Source organism: Bombus vosnesenskii, unplaced genomic scaffold (assembly GCF_011952255.1).
Source record: "Bombus vosnesenskii isolate JDL3184/JDL3185 unplaced genomic scaffold, Bvos_JDL3184-5_v1.1 scf7180000013267, whole genome shotgun sequence".
NCBI lineage: Eukaryota > Metazoa > Arthropoda > Insecta > Hymenoptera > Apidae > Bombus > Bombus vosnesenskii.
In genome coordinates, this window is record NW_022882927.1 from 243908 (window position 1) to 257892 (window position 13985).

General features: G+C 38.6%; 3 protein-coding genes across 5 annotated transcripts in view; 2 read left to right on the plus strand and 1 right to left on the minus strand.

The window, feature by feature from the left end:
- The first annotated feature begins 2978 nt into the window (after positions 1–2978).
- LOC117230492 (homeobox protein engrailed-1a) lies at positions 2979–8380 on the plus strand. The gene is made up of 4 exons (XM_033488037.1): positions 2979–3520; positions 3902–4060; positions 6629–6732; positions 7782–8380. Exons 1-4 carry the CDS (start codon positions 3076–3078, stop codon positions 8085–8087), a joined length of 1014 nt encoding a protein of 337 aa, XP_033343928.1. The 5' UTR covers positions 2979–3075; the 3' UTR covers positions 8088–8380.
- Positions 8381–8774: 394 nt separating this feature from the next.
- On the minus strand, positions 8775–9936 carry LOC117230493 (histone-lysine N-methyltransferase, H3 lysine-79 specific-like). The gene is made up of 2 exons (XM_033488038.1): positions 9769–9936; positions 8775–9706 (listed from the first exon to the last, which is right to left on the minus strand). The coding sequence occupies exons 1-2, from the start codon at positions 9890–9892 to the stop codon at positions 8775–8777; spliced, it is 1056 nt and encodes a 351-aa protein (XP_033343929.1). The 5' UTR covers positions 9893–9936.
- Positions 9937–10847: 911 nt separating this feature from the next.
- Positions 10848–13985, plus strand: part of LOC117230491 (disintegrin and metalloproteinase domain-containing protein 10) — a 76819-nt gene continuing 73681 nt past the window's right edge. For all 3 annotated transcript variants that reach the window (XM_033488034.1, XM_033488035.1, XM_033488036.1), the window contains exon 1: positions 10848–11693. In XM_033488034.1, the coding sequence (XP_033343925.1) occupies positions 11615–11693 (79 nt within the window). In that variant the 5' untranslated portion in view covers positions 10848–11614. The remainder of the gene's footprint in view (positions 11694–13985) is intronic.

The window sequence follows — 13985 nt, forward strand, 5'->3', positions numbered from 1 at the left end:
TTCTATTCTATTTCAGCCTATATAAAAAGGCAAAAGGTAAAAGGTAAAATTTAGGAAATTAATTTTGAAATTCTCGAGAACGTACGAAACACCAAGTGTTAACAACGAACGTTGAAAAGTTTTCGCGAGATACATGCGTCTCATCCCTGTGCAGCGAGCGGGGTGTGGCATGGATAAACCCTCCGTTTCCGTGTGTGAAAACGTTCCATGGCAATTTGTGGGCGCGTTAGTACACCCTCCTTTTCTCAGGTGTTTGATCGATCGGTTCAATTATGTGGCGCAGCATGCATCGAACGCAAAAGTAAAGTTCGTATCGGTAGGACGATCGTCCATTCGGCTATTTCCATCGAACTTTGTACAAACGTAACGGACATAACAGTTTCATTGGGAAGTTTCGTCGTCCGAATACTTCTTATACGTGTCGTATCGCGGCAGCGGTAAAAAAATACGCGTATTTCGTATATTTTGTTATTTATATGGTACAAGAAACGCGCGAACAACCAGTTCTGTCGTACAGACGCGAATCGTTGTATGGCCCTCGCAAAAATAGACGACAATCTTTTTGCCAAATATTTTGAAAGACGTTTTAAGGGTCCATAATGGTTTCTTGGAAGAACCGTAGATACATGTCCGTGAAATTCCGTGTTCGTCGACCATATCGTTACTTCCTCCTTTCACACCTAACGAAAAGACGATGCACGGCATTTCGTTTCATGTAACCGGTACTCAATATTTGTTCTCGTCACTTGCACGCTTAAATTGTTCAAGTATGCTCACAAATGGCATATAAAAAGCACGGTATTCCTTAAGAAATCGTAACTGTTAGTTACCAACTGTACTTGTATCGAAATTTCGTATTCTGTCATTGCGGTACAATTGTATTCTTACGATGAACGTATCGATACCTCGTCGATCATATATAGGAGGTGAAAAAATGAGTACGATCGTTGTTTCAGGGGAAACTACTTTCTTCGTTCTTCCTATACCGTATTAACGAGGAATCTTTTTAAAGGATTCACATACTTTTTATGCGATCGAAGCGACTAGGGCGGAACGAATTGACGATGCAAATGCACGATGAAAACGCAATTGCCAATGGTCCTTCGGAGGTTGTAGCATGAAATTCGATAGATTTACGATGTGCAAGGAGGAACATCGAGATCGGACCGGTCTTGGTCGGAAACTAATGGTACCGCTTTTGCCAGAAATGCTCGACATTTTCAGCCTGTATCCAAACAGAAATAGCTGGATATGGTTCGATGAAATGAAAAGTTGCGAGCCTCAAATTTCTTTACAACTTAGTTCGTAGTAATTGGCACTTTGAACGTTGCTTTCATGAAACAACTGGATATAACGGTGTTTGCTGTATTTAGGAGTGATAAGAAACGTGAGTTTTTTACAAAATATACAAATTTCATAGAAATTTTGCACGTTTATGCAGGAAGCGTGATATGAAAATTCTTTTTCGCGCTGTTTAAGGTATTGATAAAATATCTAAACCTGCCGGTGAGAACCACTGTAAGAAGTTTGGTAAACGCGTGAAGAAGTGTTTTGCGGTACTTTTTCACGTCGTTCTCTGTATGGCAGAAGCGTTTATCCATGGCCGTAGAGTAGAGTGTACATACATATATGGGATAGAGAAGGAACCATTAGTTTGCTGACATAAAGCCCTGAAATAGAGGGGTCGAAGAAGGCGGACGCTACGGAAGAGCATGCGCCTCCAAGAGCCAATCACAGCTTCGCTTTCTGATCCCTGATGAATTCTTTTTCGGTAGATGAAGTTTGCTACTGCGCATATCGCCCTATTAAACTGTAATGTATAATATCTCGGGTATATCTTCAACATAGTGTACGTAAAGATGACAATGACAATGTTCTTACATCGAATTACGCGATAGCGATATCACGTAAAATAGTTTGATCGTGTTTCATTCTGACCGGATGACCGTCTCAAGACGAATCTGCGTTTCGAACGGTCAATTAACGATTTACGTAAAACGGGCGACACCGGAAATGGAATCCGGAGATACCATTGGCAGAATGGAATGGAAATGGAAAATGGATTTTATATTCGCTGGAAACTATCGATATAGGCTAACGGTGTATTGCAGCGGACAAACTTAAACGTTTGAATAAAAGAATAATAATAATAATAATAATAATAAGCCAAACGTATCGTAACGTATAGTTTAGTTCTTTACGGCAAACTTACTTACTTGCGAACTGACATCGTATGGTATCATATAGCCCTACCTTTTATTTTGTCTTCCCTCTTCCTCTTTCGATTTATTTTAAATTCGACGAATTTAAGATCAAAGACAAATCCAAAAAACATGGTTACTACTTGTAGGTTACAGAGGAATACATATTACTCGCGTATCAGACGCTGAAGGGTAAATGGCGAAGGAAGAAGCGTCTGAAAATGTTTAGCAGCAGGATAGGTATATCGATTTATCGCGGTATATGATAGTAAAGCAACGTTAAACCAGTGTGAATAAGCTTTTGACCCCTACTCCGATCAGGTAACAGAAACAAGTGGGGGTTCCTGGTGCGAGATGTTAGTCCAGCATCGCGAGATGACCTTCCCTCAGGAACTGATGGTGGGGAAGCTGGGAGGTTCTTCTGGACCACAGACACGTGCCACCTGTCATACATATCGAAGTACTTGCTTTCGAAAGGTTGAGAGGGCGATTAGCCGTCGATTAGACGTTCAATGCGGTGCAAAGATTAACCGAAGATAAGTTTAATAAATATCGTGTTTTAAAGCAACATATATCGAATCGCAACTCGTTTAACGTTCAACGTTTGACGTTTGACGTGACGATACGATGGAATTGTCGTTAAATTAGACTGTGTTAAAATACGAACGTACTAGTGTATAGATATTGGTACTCGCTGTTTTAAACGACGATCTGCTTTGTGATCGCCATAGAAAATGTGCACAACGTGAAATAGTTTTGAAAAAAGAAATCGTGAAATGCAATTTGTAAATCAAGCTTGGTGTTATCGAGCATTTTAAATGCGTGCTTAGGTCGGCTGAGATTAGAAATTAAGAACTTGGAAATAGAAAGTCCAATGACATTACCGACGATGGAGCTTTATCAAAATCACGGTAAGGTGAGCGACGAAATCTACGATCTGCGACGGTCCTCTGCGAAACAAGATATAAAAGAGATTCGCTTTGTCGATAACGTTTACGAGCGAACGAGGGATGATCGCGAACGATTCGTGAAAACGCCAAACAACCATCAAGATACAATGGAATGTGCATCCGATTCGAGTAGCGAAAGTTACAAGGAGATTCATAGGAAGCAAATAGAAAGAAAAAATTCGTCACCGGTTGCCGCGGCTAGTGCCTTTACGATTGACAACATTCTTGGCAGACGCGAAACGAAAAATATCCAAGTGGCTCCTAATTTAAATTATTCCGATGACAGAGAAGAGGATCAAGAAGATAGGGAGGCGAAAATGGAAGAAAATCAGTTTATCAGACCAACAGCCGTATCAGCTACGCAATCCGGTAAAACGATTATAACGACAAAGTATTAATTCCTTCCCTCGTTCTCTGCTATCACAGCCTTTGATTATTTGTCGGATTTAGAAAAACAGATAATATATTTTGTTACGCTGCGAGGATAAACTTGCCTGTTTACGTTCGACTCTAGTTATTTATTATTTATTATCTAGTTATTTGTTATTGATGTTAACGATTTGAAAGAATTTTCGGATATTTATTAACGTCTCTGTATAATCACTGTATTATTCTGCGACCGTTCGTAAAATCCAATGTTTTACGGTCTTTCGGCAAGAATGAGTCTTCCCGCAAAGGATCGGCCAAGTATTTTCTTAAAAAAAGGAACTAAGAAAAAATCAGCTCGCTATAAATTATTTGTTTTTACAGATATGAACACAGGATTATACGCATCGGCAGGATTATCGTATTCGGAAGTCACGCTTTCAGATCCTTCCGCGTATTCGGCGACATCCCTTGCTTCTGCATCCATTTTATATAACAGTTGGTTCGCTCAATCGAAACCTGGCCAGCTGTTTGGTCTACAAGGTGAGTTCGATCAAAATCTGTTATACCAATCGTTGTTATATGTTTAACTAGGTTAAAAATTGAATCGCAAATCATGCAACATGACGTGGAATTTCTACCACGATACCTGAAAACTACGACTTGTCGAATATTGACTGTCGAGGCATAAAACGTTTGGGAGCGATTCCTTTTTATTACGACAAAAGATTCTAATTACCTGCTCGTAATAACTTATCGGCGTAATTCCATTTTCGCGAACAATGCCGAGAAAAGCGAAATCGGTGAGTTCTTTCTCGGCTCAAAGGGAATATCGGAGATTACTCGAGGCGTCTATAGTAACAGCTTTTCGACACGCGAACGTCACATTAACAGCTAGGGTGTTGTATCCCCTTAATTTTGCTGTATTACCGGTCAGGTGTAAAATATTTCGTTGTTCGAGTATCCAGCAACTTTTCTTATTTTTGTATATCGAATTGTTTAACCTTGTTCTCGTCCAACCTACTGACATTCGGATATAGAGTATGCCTTTCGAGGAATGTTACAAAAATATTGCTCGTGCCGAGCAAACCAGGTACATATAAAGAAAGAAAGGTTGCCAGATTTCGAAATAGTATGCGTGTATCTACTCGATTACGATCACATGCATATATATTATATAAAATTACCGAGACTCCTGGCTGTCGCAACAAACGAACGCGAACGGACAAACTCGTCATTGTCTATTACGTTACTTGTCCATCTAATACATAGTTAGGCAAGTTTCTTTCATATCGACTTTGTATGACTGTGAAAATAAGCGAATAATATACGTCGGAGACTTCAATCCGCCATCGTTGTTTCTCTTCTTTCGCTACTATCCGCCATGCTGTTAGAAGCCCATTTATCAGCGACGTTACTCTAACTACCTTCCGGAGAAGCGCTAAATGTCTGCGTACACTCGTAAATCTTTACTCCGTCAGTTTTCTTTCTTCGTCGCTACGTTCCCTTTTTGGCCAATAGTTTCTGCACTTCTAGGAAATATGATCGATTCGCACGAACAATTCGTGCCGATTAATGGAAACGAGTGTCCATCGTGGCAATTCCATTAATTCGAATAGACGTATGGAAGTCGATTGATTCGTGCAAGCGTAATAACTTGAATAAAGTTTCATTCCGATGAAACATAGTCGTAAATATACACATACAACTTAATGTTAACTAACGCTAAATAACAAATAAAGATGACTTTTTGTTGCCTTCTATTTCTCGTTTTCGCGTAAACCATATTACTTTTTCATTTTCTCTACTTTCCTGTTCGTAATTTCATTCTTCGGTTCGGTTGTTCGGTTCAGTTTCCTTGAAAATGTGTTTTATTTATAGTTTAAACATAGAGAGAAGGGAAGTCGTAGATGTATGGAAAATTGCTAAGAAGCAAAGCATCGCTATTTGTAGCAGTCTTCGATACGGTCGAAAGATTTACAAGAAAATACAAAAGGTCTTGTGTGCAAACATGCGACATCTATTTGTTGGTTTAGAGTGTAAGGGCCGAGTAGCTAACTGAACGTTAAACAAGGGGAAAAAGAAGAAGTCTCTATTTCTATGTGAAGTCATCGCGATTTTCAGAATTCGAGGATAACCATTTTACCAGAAACGATTATGACCATTTTACGAGAGTGGTAAATGTCAAAAAATTATATTTCAAAATGACCGTTACGATTTCTCCATTGACATCGTCGTATAGCTATGCATTATAAAGTTGAAGAGGCTTTCGATTTCGTTATATTATTATATGATAATGATCATACGCGATCGAATCCTTGCGAATAATAAAGTTATGGTTTATCCAATTTTATCGAAGAGCATAAACAAAAACATGTACGTCCTAATGTACATTCGAATATAACATCAATCAACGTGTACATTTAATTTTAAGTAATCATTTTTTTATTAAGATTATACCGTCATGGTATTATATTTTTAATATTTGCGAGCGTAAATTTGTAAAATTTAATCGCCGTTAAGCCTATTTATCCTATTTGTATATACATACATATTTGAAGCAACAATGAAGTTGTTAGCGTGAAAATTGTACAATTATAATTAATACGTTCTCTTTGTGTATTTTTTTATGTCAGATATACCGCAGTGTCATATTATCTAAATGTGACTAACAACGGTATAATACCTCATATAACCCCTTGAACGGAAATATGTGGAACTTCTTTGCACTATAATGATAATCGCATCCAAACGTTCCTCGGTATAAACTGTTTGTCCAGCTCTTTGCCACATTCTGCCTCGTATTGACAGTAAGATGTCACACGTTCCTCAAACAATCCCACATGTTTTAGACACGCTTGGTAACTCTAGTCGTGGTCCAATGAGCAGGCCGAATCGAAGAAAGTGGTAATTGAGTACAAGCTGGCGAAGTTAGTGAAACAATTAAGAGACATGATTATAATGTTAAATTTTTATTATCACGACTATAAATCTTCGAGAATGTCAACTGTCATCTCTTTCGACGTGCATAGTCAATTTAATACTTAATTTCACTGAAATTCTCATGCTTACGATTAGAGGAAGATATTCCTATCCGTTTAAATGTTTTAGCGCCCAAACCGAGTGGAAGACGATCCAGAAAACCGGGGATCGACAGAAAGCCACGTCAAGCATACAGTGCGAAACAGTTGGAAAGACTTGAAGCGGAATTTAAGGTATATTAAGTATATTTCTCAATTAAGATATTTAACAAATGCATAAATAATTTTACTTTTGTTGTTTTATCGTGCACGCGCGCAACGATCGCTTTATTAATTTCATCATTGTCAAAAAGAAATTTTCGACAAAGAAAGCTACAGGGTAGTAATTTTGTACGAGTTGTTATCATTCGTAGAACGTTATTTCGTTTTCACCTATCATAAACAACGAACAAATTTACAGATTTTGTTCTATAGATATCGCGATTCGAAAATTCGACAAATTGTCAAAGTTATTGAAATTTCAGAAAGTAAACTACCATATTGTGTCCGATACGAATCCATGACACGAACGTTCTTATTACAAAAGAAAAAGCTAGTAGATAATCAAAGAGGCCAACAGAGATAAGCTGGCAACTTTTTCTTTCTCCATTTAACTTAGATACGTTCATAATTCTAGAAAATAATTATGAGCAAACTTCGCGGTTCACTAAAATTTGTATAAAACAGTATCCATCGTGTAAGGTGTAAACATTAAACCAATTGACCTATACTTTTACACACGTGCTAAGAAAACATATATTCCTATACTAAATATTTTCCGTTTAACCGTTTACTAACGTCAAAAAATTCACGCGAGTTTCGAAATGTCACTCTCTCAACGATCCTCGGTTTGTCAAATATTTTTTTACGTTATTTGTCTTGTCGGGAATTGTGGCTAAATTCACAACTTTAAAATAAGGTAAAATAAGTCGTTTGCACTTTGAATATTCGCATCCCTTGTTTCGATTAATTAAAATGTCGATAAAAATAGTATGAAATCTCAACACTGTGGGTTTATTTTAGACGAAACATGCCCGTTAAATAAGCGATAACTAAAGTGAAATTTTCCATATGGCGTTTTACGATTGTTTAAATGATAATGATAATAAAGGACAGAATATTGGAATTCAAATAACAAATTTTCTATGAAGATTCTATCGAGCAAGAAGTAAAATTGGTTCGGTCGTTAGAAACGATAGAGCTGCAATCTATAAGAGAAGTTAATAGGTACGTTTCTTTTGTAGATCGACAAGTATTTAAGTGTGAGCAAACGAATGGAACTGTCGAAATCCCTAAATTTGACAGAAGTCCAAATAAAAACGTGGTTTCAAAATCGTCGCACCAAGTGGAAGAAACAACTTACCTCCAGATTAAAGATTGCCCAAAGGCAAGGGCTTTTCCCATCAGCATACTTTCCACCGGCTCAGTACTCTTTGTTACCGTACTACACTACGCCGCTTGTGTTTGGAACTTCAGCGTCAGATGACGCCAATATTAACGCGATGGCGATACCGTCACGATCTGTGGCATCATCGCCGGATGCTGTTTGAACGAATATCGATTCGAACTACTTAGCCGACATGAGACACGAGCGCGAATCAAGTGCAATGTACCTCGTCTATGGTGCGATTAAGACTCAATTTCTCGATTCAACGTATATACTTACGATGATTTCATACTGACGACTGAAGACATGCTGGACGTCTAGCGCATAATATATTTTCTTTCTAATAGTTCTGATTGTTAGTTAGACAGCTGTAAAATACAAATTTATGTTACCAAAAATGCATGAGGTAAAAATTTTGTGTACATAAATTACAACTACAATAAACGAAACATAAAAGGAATCTTTGCTTGTCTCGGAGTATGATGTATCTGTGGAATGCTCGGTGGAAGAAAGTTAAACGACGAAATTAAAGGGAAAGCGCGAACATTAAGCTATCCAGAATAAAAACATTTCCCGAGAATCAAACTAATTTATTTATATAGTATTATAAAATATGTGTTTAACTTATAAATAGTATTAGGTAAGATACCTAGTACTATGTGCGTAGGAACGCACGTAGGTCTTCCTTAAATCGAACGAAGAAAGGACTTTCCGAGACGAGCTTAGGTGCTTTATAAGAATCTTCGTCAACGAGCAAAGTTTCAAATCTTCATCCGTACGGACGTGTGAAACCGAATATCTCTTTATCGAATAAAACGTTTCTTCGTTTGTCATCGATTTTTTTATCATTTTACGTTAGATTAGCGTCGGTTACGCAGTTGGCCCCACGATTTGTTCTACATTGTGGCATATTATTATGTTTCGTCGATTTATCTGTTCCGCAAGCAACGGTTCGTACTTTTGGATACGCGGGAAATTTTAATCTTGGAAGAATATTAAGCTTCTTATTAAGCTTTAACTTCGGCCTTGACCTTTTCCTCTTTTTTTTATCAGGGTGCAGGGTACCCATATCGCGCATTTTTACCTTAACGGATGACTGTACGGTTCTAACATGCATAGTTGGGCTACAACTTTTGTCAGAGGTCAATGTTTCTTTGGTAGAAGCTTGTATGGACATATGGAACTTTCCTATCTTAGACATTGCTGCCGCGATCGCCATTGTGTTTTGAGCGCATAAATAACAACAGCTTTTGGTGAAATCTATCCCTAACTCGGAAGCACGATCATCGATTACTTTCTCTTCCTGATCCGTTTGAAACGTACGCACAGGTGGTTCAGAAACATCTTTCTTTTTCTTCTTCTTCCTCTTCCTGATTTCCTTTGCACCCTTCGATTCATCGAATCCTTCGTCCTGCTCTTTTCTCGACGTTTCCTTAACTGCGTCTTCGTGTTGTACCGGAGAAACGCGACGTTCCTCGTATCGTATCGGTGAAACACTACGTTCCTCGCTGAAAGTAGTCTTTTTCTGTTTTTTCTTACGCTTCTTACATTTTTCTTTCAAACGTTTAAAGAAATTTGACTTGGATTTGCGCGCTCTGACTATCTTAGCTTTTTTCTTTCCGCAACACTGGCTACACCATTGGTAGATCCTCTTAGCTACGTTATCAGGCCTTTTGTTGGCCGTAGAATTTGCAGTTTGGACGTTCTCTCTTCCCCTTTCTTCCCTTCTTTCTTTTCCACGAATTTTCCGAGAATTCGAACCTCTTTCCGATACCGGTTGGGCTGTTACGGGACGAAATTAATAATCTAATAAAACAGAATTACGTTTTACGCAATAAATTTACTTGAACTGTATTCCGATGAATTTCGCGCAACGCTGTGTGTAGGTTTAGAACCATTTCTTTCTTCGTTATTCCGTCTATTATATTTGGGATATTGATTTATATTTGCAAATTGAATCTCTGACATCGTTGTTATTGAACAAGACGGAGTGGTATAGTATACTTTTTTACCAATCTCATTAGGTTACATTTTAATTACTATTATTATGGATATTACTGGTATTATGGATCAACGATTAAATTACGATGCATCTCTACTGTCGAGAAAAGATCTCATTTCCTTCTGTATTAAAATTTGCATATTTTTTATTGCGTTTAGCTTTCGCAAAGATAATTTTGTCAACGATGATAGGTTAGTTTTTTATTTGTATAGTTATATTTGTACCTATTACGATATATACAAGTAGTATTAATAACAAAATTATTTACCGAAATTTTGTGCAAATGAACAACGAATCATGTTGCGATAGGTGATATTAAAATTTGATCCATATTGGGATTTTAAAACTCCCGGTTATATGAGAACTGGAAGGGCGCCCAACCACATAAATGTAAAAGTTTCTATTTCCGCATAAGCTTAGCACGCGTATTTTTATCAGAGAGGAAATTTACTCTCCGTTTTCATCTTGTGCTTTGAAAACATTTCCATTAGTTTACGGATTAATTATCAATTACTATTTTATAAAGAAATACGATAACTCGTGTTTCGTATCTGTTTATGCTCATTCTCCTTCGATATGATGTATTTTTAACAGCTGTCGAAGAAATAGAAATCGATGAAATAGAAATTAAAATTGACGATAAAATTTGCGTAAAAATGCCTGTGCTATTGTTTAATATGATATGTACTGCAATATTTATTTCGATGTTAGACGCATGTTTACAGGCAATAAAGAATTACGTAAGAAACGATTATGCTGAACCAGGCTGAACGTTTAACGTCACTGGTTGTGATCGTGAACACGAATGACGTCACGCGTTTAGGATAGCACGTATGGAACGAGATGGTAACTGTCGCCCTCTGACGATAGAGCGACAAACTAACGATACATGATAAACGAGACAGGGGAATGAAAGTCGCAGCGGTGGTAGGACTGTCAGTGGCAACGGTGGCGACTAGCCGATGTCGTGTGTGTGTTTTGTTGCTGATGCGATGCGTCAGCTAAATCTCAAATCATCTGGTAAAAGAGTGTGAGATAAAGAGCGGTCAGCTGTTACAACGATCGTGAGACAGCGAGGCCAAACGAATGGCAGAGAAGTAAATAGTGAAGAAATATAGGAGAAACGAGAAAGTCGAATATCGTGCAACGGAGAAAAGGTTACGAGGGGCGGATCGTCGATGGTAAGGACTGTCCGCGTGCAAGTGATAATATCGGTGGAAAACGATGGCGTAAGTTGGTCGGCTCTGAACCGAGACGTGCCGTGTGTCCTGTGTGCCGTGGCCGTCCGTCATTTTCTCTCGGTTCGCGAACGACGCGTGTGATTAGATTGGTCCGTAGAGTCGCGCGCGCCAACAACAGTACGCGTTCCTAACGTAACGTAACGTCAGTGAAAACACCATCGAATGTGTGCTGCTGTGTGCCCGATCTAGTTGCTATGCAGGCTGAGTGCTGAATACACTGGAAATATTGGTTGGTCTTTGATCACGGTGCATCGAGTGTACATACGAGGCAACGTTTTGTCGGTTGTCTCTACGTCGCGTTCCCTGTATCGTCTTGTTGGAACTGTTGCCGATTACCACTCGCTATTTCCTCGCGTCGTCGCGTTGTTGTTTTGTTTATTGTTGTTTGCGCGTATTCGCGAGGTGGTGCCAATATCTAGCCAACGACATCTCATCGTGCGAGAGAATATGGTTACGATGATCAGTGATACGTGTGGATATGTTCTTTTTCTCCTGTTGCTGTTGCTGGTTCCTTATATCGAAAGCGGTAAGCGTATATAAATTTGATTTGCTTCGTGCTCCTTGGCATACGTTGAATCATAACGATAGAAATTAGTTGAAATCGTTAACCGCGCATCGACAGATCGGTATTTCGTGCAAAATGCACGTTCTTACGTTGCTTAACGTCTAGCCTGTGAAGTGTGCTATTGGCCCGATGACATATGCATACGCGCCTATCTATGCCCATATACATGCACGATATATGTGCGGATCCGCATCCGTGTCCCGTATGCGCGCGTGTGTGTGTGTGCGTGTGTGCGTGTGTGTGTGTGTCTCGACCGTCTCCACGTCTCATGAATCATCCTTTCACGAAGAGCGTGTCTCGCACATTTCTCTCGGATTCTTTCAAAGGAAAACCAAGTGCGGTGCCTGTTTTTTGAGAACGCCTATACTTTTTCTCCTCTTTTTTTCTGCATTAAAGTGAAATTGTCGACCATGCGAAACCGTATTCCATACATATGCCGTTTCTTCGTGTGAATATACGATTTTGTCGGTTTTTATATACTAAAATTATATCCGGTGTTTGCGGAGATGCAACATTTTACACTCTACGGTTATAAAATACAAAGATTGAGCTCGTTATGCGTCTTAATCTTTGACAAAGAATTTTTTTTAAACTTGAAACACGGATTTCCGTTCTATTTCGAAGAACGGAAAGACACACTAAGCGGGTTTTCCTGACTCACAATGAATTCGTTGAAATCATAGATAACGTTTCTTCGAATATTTATATCGGAGACTCGTAGACCGTGACAAATGCAGTTTATCTTTCTAATTTTCCAATTTAATTTAATACATACGTACGTATTAAATAGGCGCGTGTGCGTACACATACGTGCGTATGTATATATCGCGCATTGGAAAATCATTTGTTTATCGCGAATTTTCATTCGTAGATTTTTCGACCTACATCTGCGAAGAATTTCTGTGTTTGATAAAGAGAGACGCTCTTCTCCAGAGTGTAAATCGTAAAATTACCCCTGCCGGAAGTTCCAATTAAGGACCACTAGCTCACGTATGTGATGGTGATACTAGTGATATAGTCGCGAGTGCGCCGCTACGTTATCTATCTGAAACTAAAAGTCAAGCAGAAAAAAAGAGCGGAACTATCGGAGATTATTATATTAGAGAATCGGAATTTTGAAACAATCTGATCTATGGCGGCAGCTTTTCTGATTTTATACCGTTATCATTAAAACGTTTAACGATTTTGCGTCGAATTTGATACGACTTTGATCTTTATAACGTGTAAAAAGCATAATTTACATGCACGGTAACACGTTACATGTAGTAAGTCGAACACGTTGAATGGCGATGAGGATATTAGCAGCTGCCGATAAAATGGGTAACTAATATTTATTAGTTTGACGTATGATAAAACGTTGAAAAAATATCCATCCATTTTGATTGTCTCGATTCGAAATGGATTTTCTTAGGTTAGCGTCCGACGGCAAAGGGAAATGAGTTATCGCTATCGTGGAATATTTTTCTGGCAATTCCGATTGCCAAGGGAAGAAGGGAGTGTGAGCAAAAGGCGGCATCGTTTCGCGCAATGCATCTAGAATATAAAAACGCAGTTAACCGTGATAGGTAAGTCGTTTCGTTGGCCTCGGGGCCATATCTCAAGGACAAAGGATCGATTTTTCTTTTTCCAAGTTTTCGATTCTTCGGTGAAACAATCTTACGATGCCCGTAGAAAGCTGTATCAACTTTGGGAAATCTTTAAGCGCGGCACGTTGCGGCCATCTTCGTATATTTCATTCGAGAAATTGCGTTGGCCTTTGGAAAATGCACGACCGAAAATTGAGTAACATAGATGTTTCACGTCGGAAATTTCACGTAACATTCTCCGTGTAGTTGTTCCACCTAAGACAAGACTTTTTAGTTTCAGGACGGTCTAGAAACGTAGTAACCTTTCGTGCAGCTTCGTTGCTACGTACGCTATCGAATACAACTTGGACGATGATAGATCGTCCCTTCGGCTAGATCGTATACTTATTTTGTTTGAGTAATTTATAAATCATACGCGCACGAGCAATGATTTTACCGTTCTAATAAAATTTTATTTTATCTTACAATTAGTAGCTTTACTTCAAGTTATTTCAACGAGCATTTTTCGTTCCCTAGCGCCAAAGATACACTTCATCGAATTACATGTATAATCTACAATTAAGAAATGAGTATATGCCAAGTTTTTCCGTTTGATAATTCGATTTGTTTACATGAAAGTTGTTGGTTTCAGTGAGTAGATACTGAGAGATGGATTCGATATTCGTAC

Bases quoted from the DNA above. Each gene is read 5' to 3' on its own strand.
- LOC117230493 (XM_033488038.1), bottom strand. From the start codon at position 9,892: ATGTCAGAGATTCAATTTGCAAATATAAATCAATATCCCAAATATAAT. The intron at 9,707-9,768 runs GTAAATTTATTG...GTCCCGTAACAG, and splicing joins TTCATCGGAATACAGTTCAA to CCCAACCGGTATCGGAAAGA.
- LOC117230492 (XM_033488037.1), top strand. From the start codon at position 3,076: ATGACATTACCGACGATGGAGCTTTATCAAAATCACGGTAAGGTGAGC. The intron at 3,521-3,901 runs GTAAAACGATTA...TTGTTTTTACAG, and splicing joins CGTATCAGCTACGCAATCCG to ATATGAACACAGGATTATAC. The intron at 4,061-6,628 runs GTGAGTTCGATC...TAAATGTTTTAG, and splicing joins CCAGCTGTTTGGTCTACAAG to CGCCCAAACCGAGTGGAAGA.